A 16,009-nucleotide genomic window follows, 5' to 3' on the forward strand; every position below is an offset into this window, starting at 1 on the left:
GTATAAGGTAAGAAATAATTTTCCTTTTTTTCCCTCCATACATGGTTCAGTACCATATGTTACAGAGATTTTTCTTTTACCATTGAATTGCTGTGGTGCTCTTATCAAACATTATCTGTCATATATATGTGGGTTCCTTTCTGGATTTCTGAGTTTGTTCCTTGGGCTGCTTATTAATCTTTATATAAATATCACACCATCTTTGTTTTGGTTAATACTACTTTGTGGTAAACCATGAAGTCAGGTGAGGAAAATCCATTGTTTAAAATGAACTTTTAAATAATCTTGTCAATATTTAGATTTAAGTGATGGTTTTAAATTTTCTTTATTTTATCACAGGAGTGCTTAATATTTTCATTGTTGAAGTCTTAAAATTTGGGAGAGGGGTGCTGGGGAATTGAATTCAGGGCTGCTTTACCACTGAGTTATATACTCAGGCCTTTTTATTTTTCATTTTGAGATAGGGTCTTATTAAGTTACTTAGGGCCTTGGTAGGTTGCTGATGCTGGCCTAAAACTTGTGATGCTCCTGCGTCAGTGTTCCAAATTGCTAGGATCACAGGCATGCGCCACTATGCTTGGCTAAAATCTTTTGTTAAAATTATCCATGATTACTGATGCCCACTGATACTACCATAAACAATATTGTTTTGTTAATCTCATTTTCTAGCCATTCACTCATTGCCAATGTATAGAAACTCAATATATATTTTGAGACAGATTTCACTTTATCACCCTGGTTGGCATTGAACACATAATCCTCCTGCCTCAGCCTCTTAGGTAGCTGGAATTATAAGAACACACACTGCACCCATATAATTTTTTAATCAATTTTGTATTTGTGGTAGACCAAAAAGTACTTGTGAACTCTAGAAATTTTCTTGATGATTCTTTAGGACTTCCTACACACATAAACATTATCAGCTGCAAATTAAGCTTAACTTATTCCCTTTCAATTGTCATGTAATTTTCTTCTCACCTCTTACACTAACCAGGATATAAATTGAAGATGGGGACACTGGAATGATTGCTTTCATTTGGTATTATGGGAAAAGTATTTAGTGTTTCATTAATAAGTATGCTATTAGCCATAGGTTTTATATGCATGTCTTTTATCAAATGATGGAAGCAGCCTTCTATTACTCTGTTTTAAGATTTTTATCCCGAGTACTCAACTTTGTCAAATAATTTTTCCGTGCCAATGGAAATATTCATACTGATTTTCTCCTTGAACCTGTTAATCAATCTATGGAGTTCATCCTAATTAACAAATATTAAACCAAACTTTCATTTCTGAAACAAACCATATGGGTATATAGTTCACCTCAAAAAATAAGCTGAGCTGCTCTTCCTCCTCTCTTCTATTTTCTAAAACAGTTTATGTAAGATCAGTAGTAGTATTGTTACTTTTTCTCCATTAAGAATTTAAAAAATAATTCACCGGTGAAACTATGTGACCTGCAAGCTTTCTTTTTAGGAAGGTTTTTGAGAGAAATTCATTTTCATTAATACTGATTCATCTATTCAGATTTTATCTTGTCTCTTTCAGTAAATATTTTTCAAGGAATTTGTCTATTTCATGAAATTTGTTAAATTTACTGAATTGTTACTAATATTTCCTTATTCTCTTCTTACTCTATACATCAAGTATATTCTTTTACCCCAGATATTGTTTGTATTCTCTTTTCCCTCTCTGTTAAGTGGTCTAAGATTTATTAATTTCATTTTTTCAAATAAATAATTTTAGGCTTAGTTTGGGCCTTTTTTCTATTAATAATAGAAAATAATAATAATAAAAGATTTCTGCTCTTATTTCAGTACTTCCTTCTACTACGTTGTGCTTTTCCAGTTTCTTAAGGAAGAATCTGAGGTCATTCACTTTTCTAAATAAGCATTTAAAGTTATACTTTTTCCTCTAGGCACTACTTCAGCTGTACTAAAAAAAATTGTTAGGTCATATTTTCATTATCATTCAGTTTGAAATGCTTTCTAAATTCCCTTGTGATTTCTCTTTTTCAGGTGGGGTGGGGGAGAGCACCAGGGATTGAACCTAGAGGAGCTTAACCACTGAGCCACATGCCCAGCTCTTTAAATTTTTGATACAGGGCCTCACTAAGTTGCTTAGGGTCTGGCTAAATTGCTAAGGCTAGCTTGGAACTTGCAATCCTCCTGCCTCAACCTCCAGAGCCACTGGGATTACAGGCATATGCCACTGTGTTTGGCCCTTTGTGTGCTTTGTGTGTGTGTGTGTGTGTGTGTGTGTGTGTGTGTGTGTGTGTGTTTTAAATGATGGGTTATTTAGATACGTGTTGCTTAATTTTCAAATATTTGGTATTTTTCTAGATACCTTATTGACAATAATTTTATGGACCACCATATGGGTTAAAACTGTTGAATGTAACACGTGCCCTTGAAAGAAAAATATTATTCAGTTGAGAGTTCTATAAGTGCCAACTGGTCAAGGTTGTTGATCGTTTACTTAATTCTAGGTCTTTACAAAGGTTTTTGCCTAGTATTCTGTCAATTGCTGTGAAAGAGGTATTCAAATCTTCAAATATGATTATGAGTATTTATTTCTCTCTTTAATTCTATCAAATGTTCCTTTATTTATTTTGAAGTTTTTTTGTTAGGTATTTACACATTTATCATTTTTGTTTTCCTGATGTATTATTGACTCATTATATAATGGAAGAAAAGAGAAAGAAGCAAATGATATGTACGAGTGAATTTTCAAATAACAGAGTTAGCTAAATTTTAAATTTGTCATTTTCTAAACGTTATACTGTATTAACTCAGATAAAACTTTCAACTTTCTGAAGAAAAACCAGACCCTGCCATCTTCTAGGTTAAGAAAATTTTCAAACTACTTTAAAAAATACTTGAAAACCTTTGTAATGACAAAAGTATTTTTCACTTAACTATATAGCAGTTTTAAAAGTAAATACCTATTTTTAATAAAGATGATGGGTTCTATGTTCTGTGTTGAATCCATTAAAAAAAATTCAATTGCAGAATAATCTATCAATGTTTCCGGTAACACTGCTACACCAATTTCCTTTTAATGGCCCATCAGTTATAAGACTGACGTGAAGGTAATATGAGGAGACTCATTTAGCAACATATTATTACATCATCTTAACATGAAGTAAGGCCCATCAGGCATTATTAAATTAGCCTGAATTTTGCAGTATGTCAGCTGCATTTATGTACATTAATAGCAGAGTTAATGCTTCTTGGGGGATTTTGTTGAAGAAAAATGGCTTCTAGGTGGTATGTGGATATAATTTTATAGTCACTAATTTATATTTCCTTGAATTTTTGTCACTTGTGAACAGAAAAGACAAAATGGCAGCCAATTAAGTGTGTTTTTTTCCTTCTCTGATCCATAATAACGAATACTGTTTGGAATACAGGTTTTCTTTGAATAGAAGTAATATACCCTTTTTTTTTTTGAGTCTTCAATTTCCTGAGTTTACTTACTCAGGCCCCAAGTCAGCTGGTGTCATCTATCAAAATTTCTGCCAGCAACTGCAGCAGTCAGAGCTAAGTAACAATAATAAATAGCTAAGCCATTGTTTCTTTCACAGTGATGAATTCTTTTTCTTATTTTAAGAGCCCTCCTGTCCTCACTGGTGCTGTCTGTCCTTGCTGCAGTACAGTCTTCTCTTTGCTCTGCTGAATTTTGGGGCTTCTTCTCTGGGTCATGCTTGCTTCTTGCAATTTTTCAAAAAATGAATCATTCTTGACTATCTTTAAATCTTGTATAAAGCAATATGTATTGTTACTGCCCATCATACACTCCAATAACCTTATTCTAATCTCCATAGGCCTGCTGGTCTCTAAAATGTTTATAAATAGGTCTAAAAAAGAAGTAATTTTATGGTTTCTTTTGTTTTTATATCCCATATATCCTTAGATTTGGTATATACAGAAAAGCTGGGCTTCTCAATTCATAAAACCCAGGCCATGTGAATTAGAATTTCTGGGAATACTTGATAAATGTATAAATTCCCAACCTCTCCTCAACCAAAGAAATTAAAATGGAAGGAGTTATAAGTATAGACTTGGAATTTTGTGTTTTGCTGCAGTTTAGTCATATCATAGCTAAAAACCTCATACATAGGTTTAGGTTTACTATTTACTGTTATTAGAGTGGTGTGTACCTAGGCTTAAAATATATTTTTTTAAAATATGAGAATTAAATCTGGTGTAGGTACATATCAACCTTGGCAAAAACTATTAAGATTCACCTTAGCAAAACAGGAAAATTATGTAAATAGAGGTTACCATTAATTTTAATTAATAGTAATACCTTTGTTAAGAGGGGAGAAATGTGAGAACTCATTAATAAAAGCATTAACTATGATTAACTAGCTATGGTATCAAAATGCTTACAATAGTTTTTTTCCTTAAGTTTAACAGTGACACTGACATCAGACCAGTGGCTCTCAAACTTACAGATATCTTGGAAACAATATTAGGCACTTATCGGACATTTTAGTATGTGAGATGTCTGAGGAGAAATATGAATTTCTCTTCATAAGCACACTAATTTAACCTTCCTAGACCCACAATGTATATAGAAGCAGAAATTGCTAATCATATTTTTCATATGACAGAATCAAACAGAGACAGGATTTAAATCTAGGTCTACTGATTCTAAATCTTACATTCCTTTTTTTCTTATTACATTCAACTTATATTTACTTATGTTCTACTATATCATTAGGAAATGAGACTAGCAATCTCATATACCTGATAGGTAATAAATAAAAACTATAAGGACAAGATTCAATATTAACTGACCAAACTGCTACCTTAGATCTGAGATTTTGGTGAAAAAAATTTTAAGGCCTTGAAGCAGGCTAGGAGACAAGTCTACTTGATGATATTTCATAATGGCAGTTTGCAGAGTACTTCAAAACTATAGAACTCTTTGTAGTTATTTTTTACCATTTATTGTTAAAATGATGTGAATTAGATTTTAAAATTTTGGTTTGCTCTCAACCTATTCATAGAAGAGCAGTGATGATTAAGTGACGTGCAAAATTCTGATGAGAGTGATGCAGCTAAGATTAAAAATAAGAATCGGTGCAAACCAACTCATTAAAAAATTTAAATTGAGACTATAAAATCAAAAAATAATTTGTAGCCTAAAACAGTGAGTTCTCGTACCAATTATAAACAGAAATATGACAAACACTGATCCACATTTAATCTGGCTCAGAAGAGAGGACATCATGCTTCTTATCAATAGATACTGGTAAAATTACATAGAAAAAACAGTAAATCTAACTCGGTACTGTCATTCTTCAAAAAACAAGTTCAACTGCTGCTTTTCTACTGACCTACTGTGATTTGAATAAGTACTTACATTTTTTGGTCTTCTATAACTTTTGCTTTGCTTTTTTTTTGCGGTGCTGGAGATTAAACCAAGGTCCTTGTGCATGCCTGCCTAGCATTCTAGCTTTGTGTTACCCCAGCCCTTTCTATAAGTTTAAAAAAATTTTGTTTTGTTTTGTAGCTGTAGATGGACAGAATGCCTTTGTTTATTTTTATGTGGTATTAAGGATCAAACCTCCAGTACCCTTTGTGTAACCTATAATTTCATGAGTGGTTTGCTGGTAAATGATTAACAACTGGTTAAAAACAAAAATGAAACAACAACAACAAAAAAAAAAAAACCCCAAACTAACCCCAATCCCCAATTTGTAGCTTTTTTTTTTTTTAAATTTCCACAGTGTTAGATACTTTCATGATATTCTATTTAAGGTATCAATGTGATATGAGGCTGCAGTTGTGGTAGAGCACTTGCCTAGCATGTGTGAGGCACTGGGTTCAATTCTCAGCACCACATATAAGTAAATGAATAAAATAAAGGCCCATCAACATCTAAAAAATATTTTAAAAAAAGATATCATTGTGATATCAATCACCTTGCAATATGCGTATAAATGTGAAAGTTTGGGTTTTGTGAGTTGGTAAAAGCTGATAAGGAATAACACTGGTTATAACAGAAATCTATATATTTTAAATGACTAATGAAATAAAGTATTAACAAATACATGGAAAAAAAGGTAACAATTATTAGCACCATGAAAAAAAAAAAGGTGTTTTTTTTTTTTTTTTTTTGGTACTGGGCATTGAACCCAAGGGCACTTAACCTCCGAGTTACACTCCCTACCAGCCTGTTTTTTTTTGTTTGTTTGTTTTTGTTTTTTGTTTTAGAGACAGGGTCTTGCTGAATTGCTGAGGTTAGCTTTGAACTTGCAATCCTCCTGCCTCAGCTACTGTAATCCCAAGAGGGTGGGATTATAGGTGTACACCATCATACCTGGAAAAGGTCAATCAGATGAGAACAGAGTATGACTACTTGGTCAGAAGCTAAGAAATGTGAATGCTGGTACTGCTAGAACCCTCAACTCTATGATATTCCAGTCCCCCTTATTGGGGATATGTTCCAGGATCCCCCAGTGGATGTCTAAAACCCTGGATAATACTGAACACTGTATGGACTCTATTTTTCCTATACATATACATTTATTATAAAGTTTAATTTATAAACTAGACACAGTAAGAGTTGAATAACCAATAATAAAACAGAACAACTGCAAAAATATTCCATAATAAACTTGTATGAATATTCTCTTCTTTCTCTCAAAATATTTTAATCTATTATAGATCTTAGCAATGTCAGCATATGACTTTTTCCATTTTCCTAATTAAGTTCAGAACTTTTATCATTTTACTTAAAGGAAACACTTTATGTTTTCTCTTTGGCATATCTGAAGTGGCAGCCTCACCACTCTTTTACTTTGGGGCCATTATCAAGCAAAATAAAGGTTAATTGAAAGAAGACCTGAGATACCACAATAAAGAATCTGAAAGCCAAAATGGCTACTAAGTACTAATAGGCAAGTAGTGTATACAGTGTGGATACACTGAACAAAGGGATGATTTGGATGGTAGGTTGGACAAAATAATATTCTTATCACACTACTCAGAATAGTATGTAGTTAAAAAGTTGTGAATTGCTTATTTCTGGAATTTTCAGATTGAAGCTGACTGTAGGCAACTGAAATCACAGATAGCAAGACCATGGATACAGGGGGAATATTGTAGTCAAAAAATTACTTATTTCAGAACACACCTTTCCACTGAGTTTGCCAGGAATGGGAAAGACAAGATGATCTTCAGTTTTTATAATACATTATTTTATAATAGGAAGGCATATCATAAAAAAGGATCTTACATAAAACTCCCTTAAAGATAATAATACAATTATGAGATATGTATCAAATGGAGTATTATTCGTATAACAGTTAAGAATAGCTCATATGCTCATGTCTAAAATCCGAGTAGGTCTCACGAGAAGAATGCAGATGGATACAAACAATATGTTCTTTTTTTTTTTCATTGTAAGGAAAGTGGTTTTATTACCTAGGTTAATATGAAAAAAAATTTGAAACTAAACTAAGAATGCTTATGAAAATGTTCTAAGTATAAATATATTCCTGTAATGGAAAGAGATAAATTTTTATCCTTAGAAGGTCTTTAAATAGGGAAGTTCTCAACAAACAATATATGCTGCCTCTCCTTTTTATTGTTTTTGGCTTGATTCTGAGGGAATCTGCAGGTGAATTTAAAGTTCAAGATTCTCAGTGAAAAGATAGGGGGAAAAAAGCAGAGAAAATGGCCATTAGCAGAAATGCAGCATGTGATGAATGTAGAGAAGCTAAAACAAAGTTTCTAAGTCAAAGACGGAGGCCCAAAAAATTGGTGACATACAGCACAGAAATGAAAATACTTCTAATGTTAACTGTATGTTTGACATTATAGATATTCCAGCTATTGAGATTAATCATATATGCTTCATATAACATACTGGCAATTTTGTTTTTCTATGGGGAATTATTAAAAACCACCTTCAGAAATAATAGACATTTTATTTTACTTACTAGTAGTGGGGATTGAACCTCAGAGTGCTTTACCACTGAGTATATCCCTTGACCCCTACTCTTTTAAATTTTTTATTATTGAGACAGGGTCTATCTAAGTCACTGAGGCTGGCCTCAAACTAATGATCCTCCTCCTGCCTCAGGCTCCTGCGTCACTGGGATTACAGGTACACACCACTGTGCCTAGCTTTGATAAGCATTTTAGAAATGGGTAGAACTTTGGCTATTTTGTTTGTAGTTAAAACGGAAGTGGATTATGAAAACTATTGATGATAAAGCCAGTCTGTTGGAATTAGGGGAGGGAGGGAGCAAGAGTAAAGAAAATATATTTAACTGCTAAAACATCACCACATGTAGTAAAAATTTAAATGAAGAAATAATGGTGAAATAATGTAGATAAATTCCTAACTTCTCTATTATTAAGAAAGCCTTTGCTTAGGTGTGTAAAACTTATCTCATTTTTTTTTTTTTTTTATTCACTAAACTTACTTGACAGCCTGGTAATCCGGTGTCTCTGCTGTACAGGGAAAATGAGCCTCTCTCTGATGTTTTCCCTATAAAACGAAGAAAATAACTTTATATAAATAATCTTCACTTATTGACAATTAATTCGACTTCTAGACTATTTATGGTAGGTATATTTAAGGGTCTGAAAGTAGAAAGACCAAATTAAAAACATGAGAATTAAATACAATAAGTAAAAATCATTTTGTTTCAATTAGATTATCACTTGACATAAAATAGCATGTAAATACTTTATTTTCAATGTATAATACTGAAAATACACTCAAAAGAATGAACAAGAATAGACATCTAAATAGGCACCACTGAGAATGATATTTTCCCATATTTGCTTCAAATGGAAACATTCTCCTCTCTAAGAAATTAAAATGGTACATACACAGCTTAATCTACACCCCAAGGTAGTCATTGTCATAAAGTTAGTATGATCTTCACGTATACTTTGCACTTTGAAATAAATATTCACACACTTAAATGATATGCATTACTGTTTGTGTTTAATATGCTTAAACAGAGGGATTACATGATATCAACCCTTTTAAAACTTACATGTGATTATGATTTTGAGATATGTCGATCAAAGAAAATAATTCATTCATTTTTACTGCTATAAAATGTCTCATTATACAAATAAATATCATTCCCATACTAAGAGACAGTTTACTTTTTTTGTTATCATGAACAATGTTGAAACAAATATCCTTGCACATGTCTTATATATGAGAGCTTTTCCAGGACAGACACACATTAAAGGATACACATTTTCAGCTTTACAGATATTTCATTACTATTCTCTGAAGTCACTGTGTCAATTTATATTTGTTGCAGCAATGTAAAAGAGTTCATGTTGGGACAATATTCACAGTTCAAACATAGATGGCCAAGTGTTAAGAAAATGTTCAACATTTCTAGCAACTACAGAAATGCAAATTAAAACTCACTGAGATTTCATCTTACTCCAGTCAGAATGGCAATAATCAAGAATAAAAGATGTTAGGAAAGGTATACTCATATATTGCTGGTGGGACTGCAAATTGGTGCAACCACTCTGTAAAGCAGTATGGAGATTCCTCAAAGAAACTGGAATGGAAATACCATTGGACCCAGTTATCCCATTCCTCAGTTTATATCCAAAGGACTCAAGATCAGCATACTACAGAGACAGAGCCACATCAACTTTTTTTTCCCCCTAAATATATATAGTTGTTGATGTACCTTTATTTTATTTTATTTATTTATATGTGATGCTGGGAATCAAACCCAGTGCCTCACACATGCCAGGCAAGCGCTGACTGAGTCACAACCCCAGCACCACATCAATAAAACAAACACTAAATGTTCTCTCTGATATGTGGATGCTAACACCCAACAAAGGGTGGAGGGTAGGAATAGAAGTTCAGTAGATTAGACAAAGGGGAATGAAGGGAAGGAATAGGAAAAACAGTGGAATGAATCTGACATAACTTTCCTATGTATGTATATGAATACACCACAGTGAGTCTCCACCATATGTACAACCAGACTGAGATCCTAATTAGACTAAGATACACTCCATGTTTGTATAAATATCTAAATATACTCTATTGTCATGTATAACTAAAAAGGACAAATACCCCCCCCCCAAAAACAAGAAGGAATAGAAACAGTGCTGACAATTGACTGCAGTGTCCCCACTCATTTGTTTTCAACACATTAGAGTTGACGTACGTTCAGGAAAGTACATTTACAAACATGATTTAGTTTTAAATAGTTCCTCACAAATAGACATATCGTTTTAAAAAAGATTTCTGCAAAGAGGTCAAAACTAGATGATGATACCAAAAATGGAGGCAAAAATAAGTAATGACAAGTTGACTTTTTTCTCCATTCCAAGGTAAAAACAATTGTCATGTAATTAATTCTGCCAGGAAGTTGCCTAAAATATTTAAAGTTATTGAACTTCACCAAAATTTTCTACTACACATTGAGTTATTAGCTTCTGATTGTATAAAAATATTGTTTGTTAATTTAAAAACACTACACAAGGACAGGATACTTAAAATTGTTTTTTGATACGTTGCATAATAAACAATCTTTGAGGTCTCATATACTGCTGGTGGGACTGCAAACTGGTGCAGCCAATATAAAAAGCAGTACGGAGATTCCTTGGAAAACTGGGAATCGAACCACCATTTAAACCAGCTATCCCACTCCTTGGTTTATACCCAAAGGACTTAAAAACAGCATACTACAGTGATGTAGCCAGATCAATGTTTATAACAGCACAATTCACAATACCTAAATTGTGGAACCAACCTAGGTACCCTTCAGAAGATGAATGGATAAAGAAAATGTGGTGTATATACACAACGGATTATTACTCAGCATTAAAAGAGAATAAAATCATGGCATTTGCAGGTAAATGGATAGTGTTGGAGAATATCATGCTAAATGAAGTAAGCTAATCCCAAAAAACCAAATGCCAAATGTTTTCTCTGATATAAGGATGCTGAATCATAATGGGGATGCAGGGGGCAGTGTGGGAGGAACAGATGAACTTTAAATAAGACAAAGGGGAGGGAGGAAAAGGAAGGGGGCTTGTGGGTAGGAAAGCCAGTGGAATGAGTCAAACATCATTATCCTAAGTACATGTATGAAAACACGAATGGTGTGACTCTACCAGAGACATGAAAAACTGTGCTCTATTTGTGTAATATGAATTGAATTGCATTCTGCTGTCATATATAACAAATTTGAATAAATAAAATAAAAAAATCTTTAAGGTATATGGACCAATATTAGGTTATTTTCATTTAAGTATATATGGTATGCTGGCTAACTATTAAAGAAGTCCTACATTAAATATGACATCTATTAATCCCTTAGATATGCAGAATAATCCTGCAGTTATAAATCTAATCATTACAAAAATACTTTAACAAAGATATCATTTCTGAGCCTGTTAAGAATATTACAGCATGTGTTTTGAGAAAGGCCTCTTGAATATTAGGATGATGCAAATATTTCAGGTAATGCCAACACATAAATATGTAGATTTAAAAAATTATAGTAAATATAGGGTATTTACTTCAGTTTCCTCATAAATGTCATACAAAGAGAACTTTAATTTGTAGTATATATATAGGAAACAAAAAATAATCCTTTAGGATATATGTTTTACGAACAAGACCGCTTGTAAGAGTCAAGGTGATGTTTTGTGGTTTTGAAAACTAGTTTTCTCTAAAATAACCTGTCCTCACAAACCATTAAAATAAGATAGAAATTTAGATATACAGAGAGAACACCAAGGCAGTTCACGATCCTCCCTTGTCCCTCCTGTCCTCCCCTTTCCTAAGTGGTTCTACTTTTTCTACTCTGCGAGAAAATTTTTTAGCTCATCTATTTGTATCGACTAGTTCTTTCTATGTATACATGTAGGTGAAATTCCCTGTGATATATTTATATATGCACTTAATATGGTTCTTTAACAATTAATTCCACATGGTCTCCCCTTTCCCATCCCTTCCGTCTGCCTCTGTACCTCTTTCTACACTAGTGATCTTCCCTTTACCTTTATATTACCCTATCCTTCTCTCCCTTTATTTTATTCTAGTTTCCATCTAGGAGAGAAAACATTCAATCTTTGAGTTTCTGAGTCTGGCTTATTTCTGAGCATGATATTCTCCATTTCTATCCATTTACCAGCAAAGGCCATAACTGCATTCTTTATGGCTGAGTAGAATCCATTATGTATATGTACCATAATTTCTTAATCCATTCATCTGTTGAAGGGCATCTAGGTTGGTACCACAGCTTAGCTATTGTGAATGGAACTGCTATAAACATTGATGTGGCTGTGTCTCTGTAGTCTGCTGAATTTAATTCTTTTGGGTATAAACCGAGGAGTGGGATAAATGGGCCAAATGGTGGTTCCATTCCAGGTTTTCTGAGGAATCTCCCTACTGCTTTCCATAGAAGGTGCACCAATTTGCAGTACCACCAGCAATGTATATCTTTCTCCACATCCTTGCCAACATTTATTGTTACTCATATTTTATTTTAATATATATATTTTAGTTGTATATGTACCATAATTTCTTAATCCATTCATCTATTGACTTGCATATGGGTTGACTCCATAATTGAGCTATTGTAAATTGTGCTGCTATAAACAATAAGGAGGTTGTATTGCCACAGTATGCTGATATTACTTATTTTAGTAAAATATCAAGGAGGGGGATAGCTGGGTTATATGGTGGTTCCATCCCTAGTTTTTGAGGAATCTCCACACTGCTTTCCAGAGTAGTTGTACTAGCCTGCAGTACCACCAACAACATACAAGTATTCCTTTTCCTCCACATCCTCAATAGCATTTATTACTGTTTGTTCTCTTAATTATTGCCGTTCTGACTACAATGAGATAAAATCTTAGTGTAGTTTTGATTTGTAATTTCCCGATTGCTAGATGTTGAATATTTTCTCATATATTTATTGGCCTTTTGTGTTTCTTCAGAAAAGTTTCTGTTTAGTTCTTTTGCCTACTTATTGATTGGCTTATTTGTTTTTTTGGTGTTAAGTTTTTTGAGTTGTTTATATATTCTGAATGTTAACTCTTATCAGAGGAGTAGCTGGAAGAGAATTTCTCCCATCTTGTGGGCTATATATGTATATAACATGTTTTTTTTTTTTTTTCCTTTTTTGGTGCTGCTGGGGATTGAACCCAGGGCCTTGTGCGTGCAAAGCAAGCATTCTACCAACTGAGCTATATCCCCAGACCCTATAACATGTTTTTTTAAGAATTCATTCCCCGGTGCCACATCTTTCCCATCCCTCCACTCTTATTTCCTTCTACACTACTACTGTTTCCTACACCTTTTTGATATACTATCCTTCCCTCCTACTTTCCTTTACTTTACATGTGCTTCCACATATACATGCTCTTAATTCTTTCCTTTGCTGTGCAGAGGCTTTTAATTTGATGGCATCCCCGTTTACTGATTCTTGGTTTTATTTCTTGAGCTTTGGGGTTTTGTTCAGAAAGTTTGTGTGGACAGTGATAACCCTACATTTTCTTGTAGCAGTTGCAAGGTTTCTGCAAGGTCTAATTCCAAAATCTTTGATCCATTTCAATTTGACTTCTGTGCAGGGTGCAACAGAGGGGTCTAGTCTCATTTTTCTACATACAACCATCCAATTTTCTCAGCATCATTTGTTTAATAGGCTGTTTTTTTTTTGCTCCAAAATTTATTTTTGGCACCTTTTTCAAGTATTAGATGGCTGTAAATACATGGGTTTGTCTCTGTTTCTTCTATTTTATTTCATTGGTCTTCATGTCTATTTTGATGTTTGTTACTACAGTTTGTAGTATAATTTCAGATCAGGTATTATGATACCTCCTGTATCACTTTTCTTGCTCAGTATTGCTTTAGCTATTCTGGGTCTTTTATTGTTCTGAATGAATTAAGTATCTTTTTTCCTAATTCTGTGAAGAATATCATTGGTATTTTGATAGGGATTGCACTGAATCTGTATACTGCTTTTGGCAGTATGGCTCTTTTGACAACATTAATTCTGATGTATTATATTTTCACTCAAATCTACCAGTCAGGACATTTCTTTTAAAAAACGTAGAGGTGCGTTTTTTTTAAACACACAAAATAAAATATACAAAGTGTTATAAAGTAGGCTAATATGTAATCATCCAAATGTTAAAAAAACCTTTTTTTTGCTCAAATCCACTGTTTATTTTTATTTCTTCTTTTTAGACATACATGATAGTAGACTGTATTTTGACATATTATATATACATGGAGTATAACTTACTCTACTTAGAATCCCATTCTTGTGGTTGTACATGATGTGGAGTTTCACTGGTTGTGTGTTCATATTTAAACAGGAAAGTTATGTCCGATTCATTCTACTGTCTTTCCTATTCCTATCATCCTTCCCTTCCCTTCATTCCTCTTTGTCTAAACCACTAAAGTTCTATCTGCCCCCCCTTATTTTGTATTAGCATCCATGTTTTAAGTTAGCTTTTTCACTGCTGTGACTAAATGACCAGACCAGCACAAGCTTAGAGGAAGAAGAGTTTATTCGAGGGCTCACGGTTTCAGAGGTCTCAATCCATTGACAGCTAGCTCTATTCCTCAGGGCTCCAGGTGAGACAGGAACAACATGGCTGAAGGGTTTGGCAGAGGGAAACAGCTCAAACTGATCAGAAGGCAGAGAAAGAGAATCCACTCTCAGGATACAAAATGTATACCCCATAGCCACACTCCCAATTAATCACTTCCTTCAGCCACACCCCACCTGCCTCTAGTTACCACTCAATTAATACCATCAGGAATCAATTTACTGATTATGTTAAGACTCTCACAACCCAATCGTTTCTCCTCTGAATCTTCTTGCATTGTCTCACATGTGAGCTTTTGGGAGACACCTCAAATCCAAATCATAATAATCCATATATTGGAGAGAACACTCAATCTTTAGTTATTGTGGATTGGCTTATTTCACTTAGCATGACAGTCTACAGTTCCACTCATCTACTGGCAAATATCATAATTTCATTCATCTTTATGGCTGAGTAAGATTCCATTGTGTACATATACCACATTTTCTTTATTCATTAATCTGTTGAAGGACACCTAGGTTGGTACCACAGCTTGGCTATTGTGAATTGAACTGCTATAAACATCGATGTGGCTGTGTCTCTGTAGTCTGCTGAATTTAATTCCTTTGGGTATATACCGAGAAGTGGGATAACTGGGTTAAATGATGGTTCCATTCCAGGTTTTCTGAGGAATCTCCATACTGCTTTCCATAGAGGTTGCACCAATTTGCAGTCCCACCAGCAACGTATACCTTTCTCCACATTCTTGCCAACATTTATCATTACTTGTATTCATTTTTTAATATATATTTTTTAGTTGTAGATGGACACAATAGCTTTATTTTGTTTATTTATTTTTATGTGGTGCTGAGGATGAAACCCAGTGCTTCACACATGCAAGGCAAGCGCTCTACCACTGAGCTGCAACCCCAACCCCATTACTTGTATTCTTGATAATAGTGATTCTGACAGGAATGCAATGAAATCTCAGTGCAGTTTTAATTTGTATTTTTGCAATTGCTTTAAACATTTTTTCATGTTCATTTACCATTTTTTTTTCTATGAAGTACCTATTCAGCTCCTTTGTCCATTTATTGATTGGGTTATTTGTTTTTTGTTGGTGTTAGGTTTTACGAGTTCTTTTTAAGTTCTTTTTTTTTTTTTTTAAAGAGAGAGAGAACTTTTTAAAAATATTTATTTTTCAGTTTTCGGCGGACACAACATCTTTGTTTGTATGTGGTGCTGAGGATCGAACCTGGGCCGCACGTATGCCAGGCGAGCGCGCTACTGCTTGAGCCACATTACCAGTCCTCTTTTTAAGTTCTTGATGGACCTTTATTTTATTTATATTTATGCAATGTTCAGAATTGAACCCAATGCCTCATACATACTATGTAAGTGCTCTACAACCCCAGCCTGTTTTATGAGTTCTATATATA

At 33.7% G+C, this 16,009-nt stretch overlaps 1 protein-coding gene across 13 annotated transcripts in view; it reads right to left on the reverse strand.

Annotated features, from left to right (window-relative positions):
* TCF12 (transcription factor 12) overlaps nt 1-16,009 on the reverse strand; it is a 361,634-nt gene that overhangs the window by 111,234 nt on the left and 234,391 nt on the right. For all 13 annotated transcript variants that reach the window (XM_081290080.1, XM_081290083.1, XM_081290082.1 and 10 more), the window contains one exon: nt 8,447-8,511. In XM_081290080.1, coding sequence (XP_081146206.1) covers nt 8,447-8,511 — 65 coding nt within the window. The remainder of the gene's footprint in view (nt 1-8,446; nt 8,512-16,009) is intronic.

Source organism: Spermophilus citellus (genome assembly GCF_964194105.1).
Source record: "Spermophilus citellus genome assembly, chromosome: 4".
NCBI classification, from domain to species: domain Eukaryota; kingdom Metazoa; phylum Chordata; class Mammalia; order Rodentia; family Sciuridae; genus Spermophilus; species Spermophilus citellus.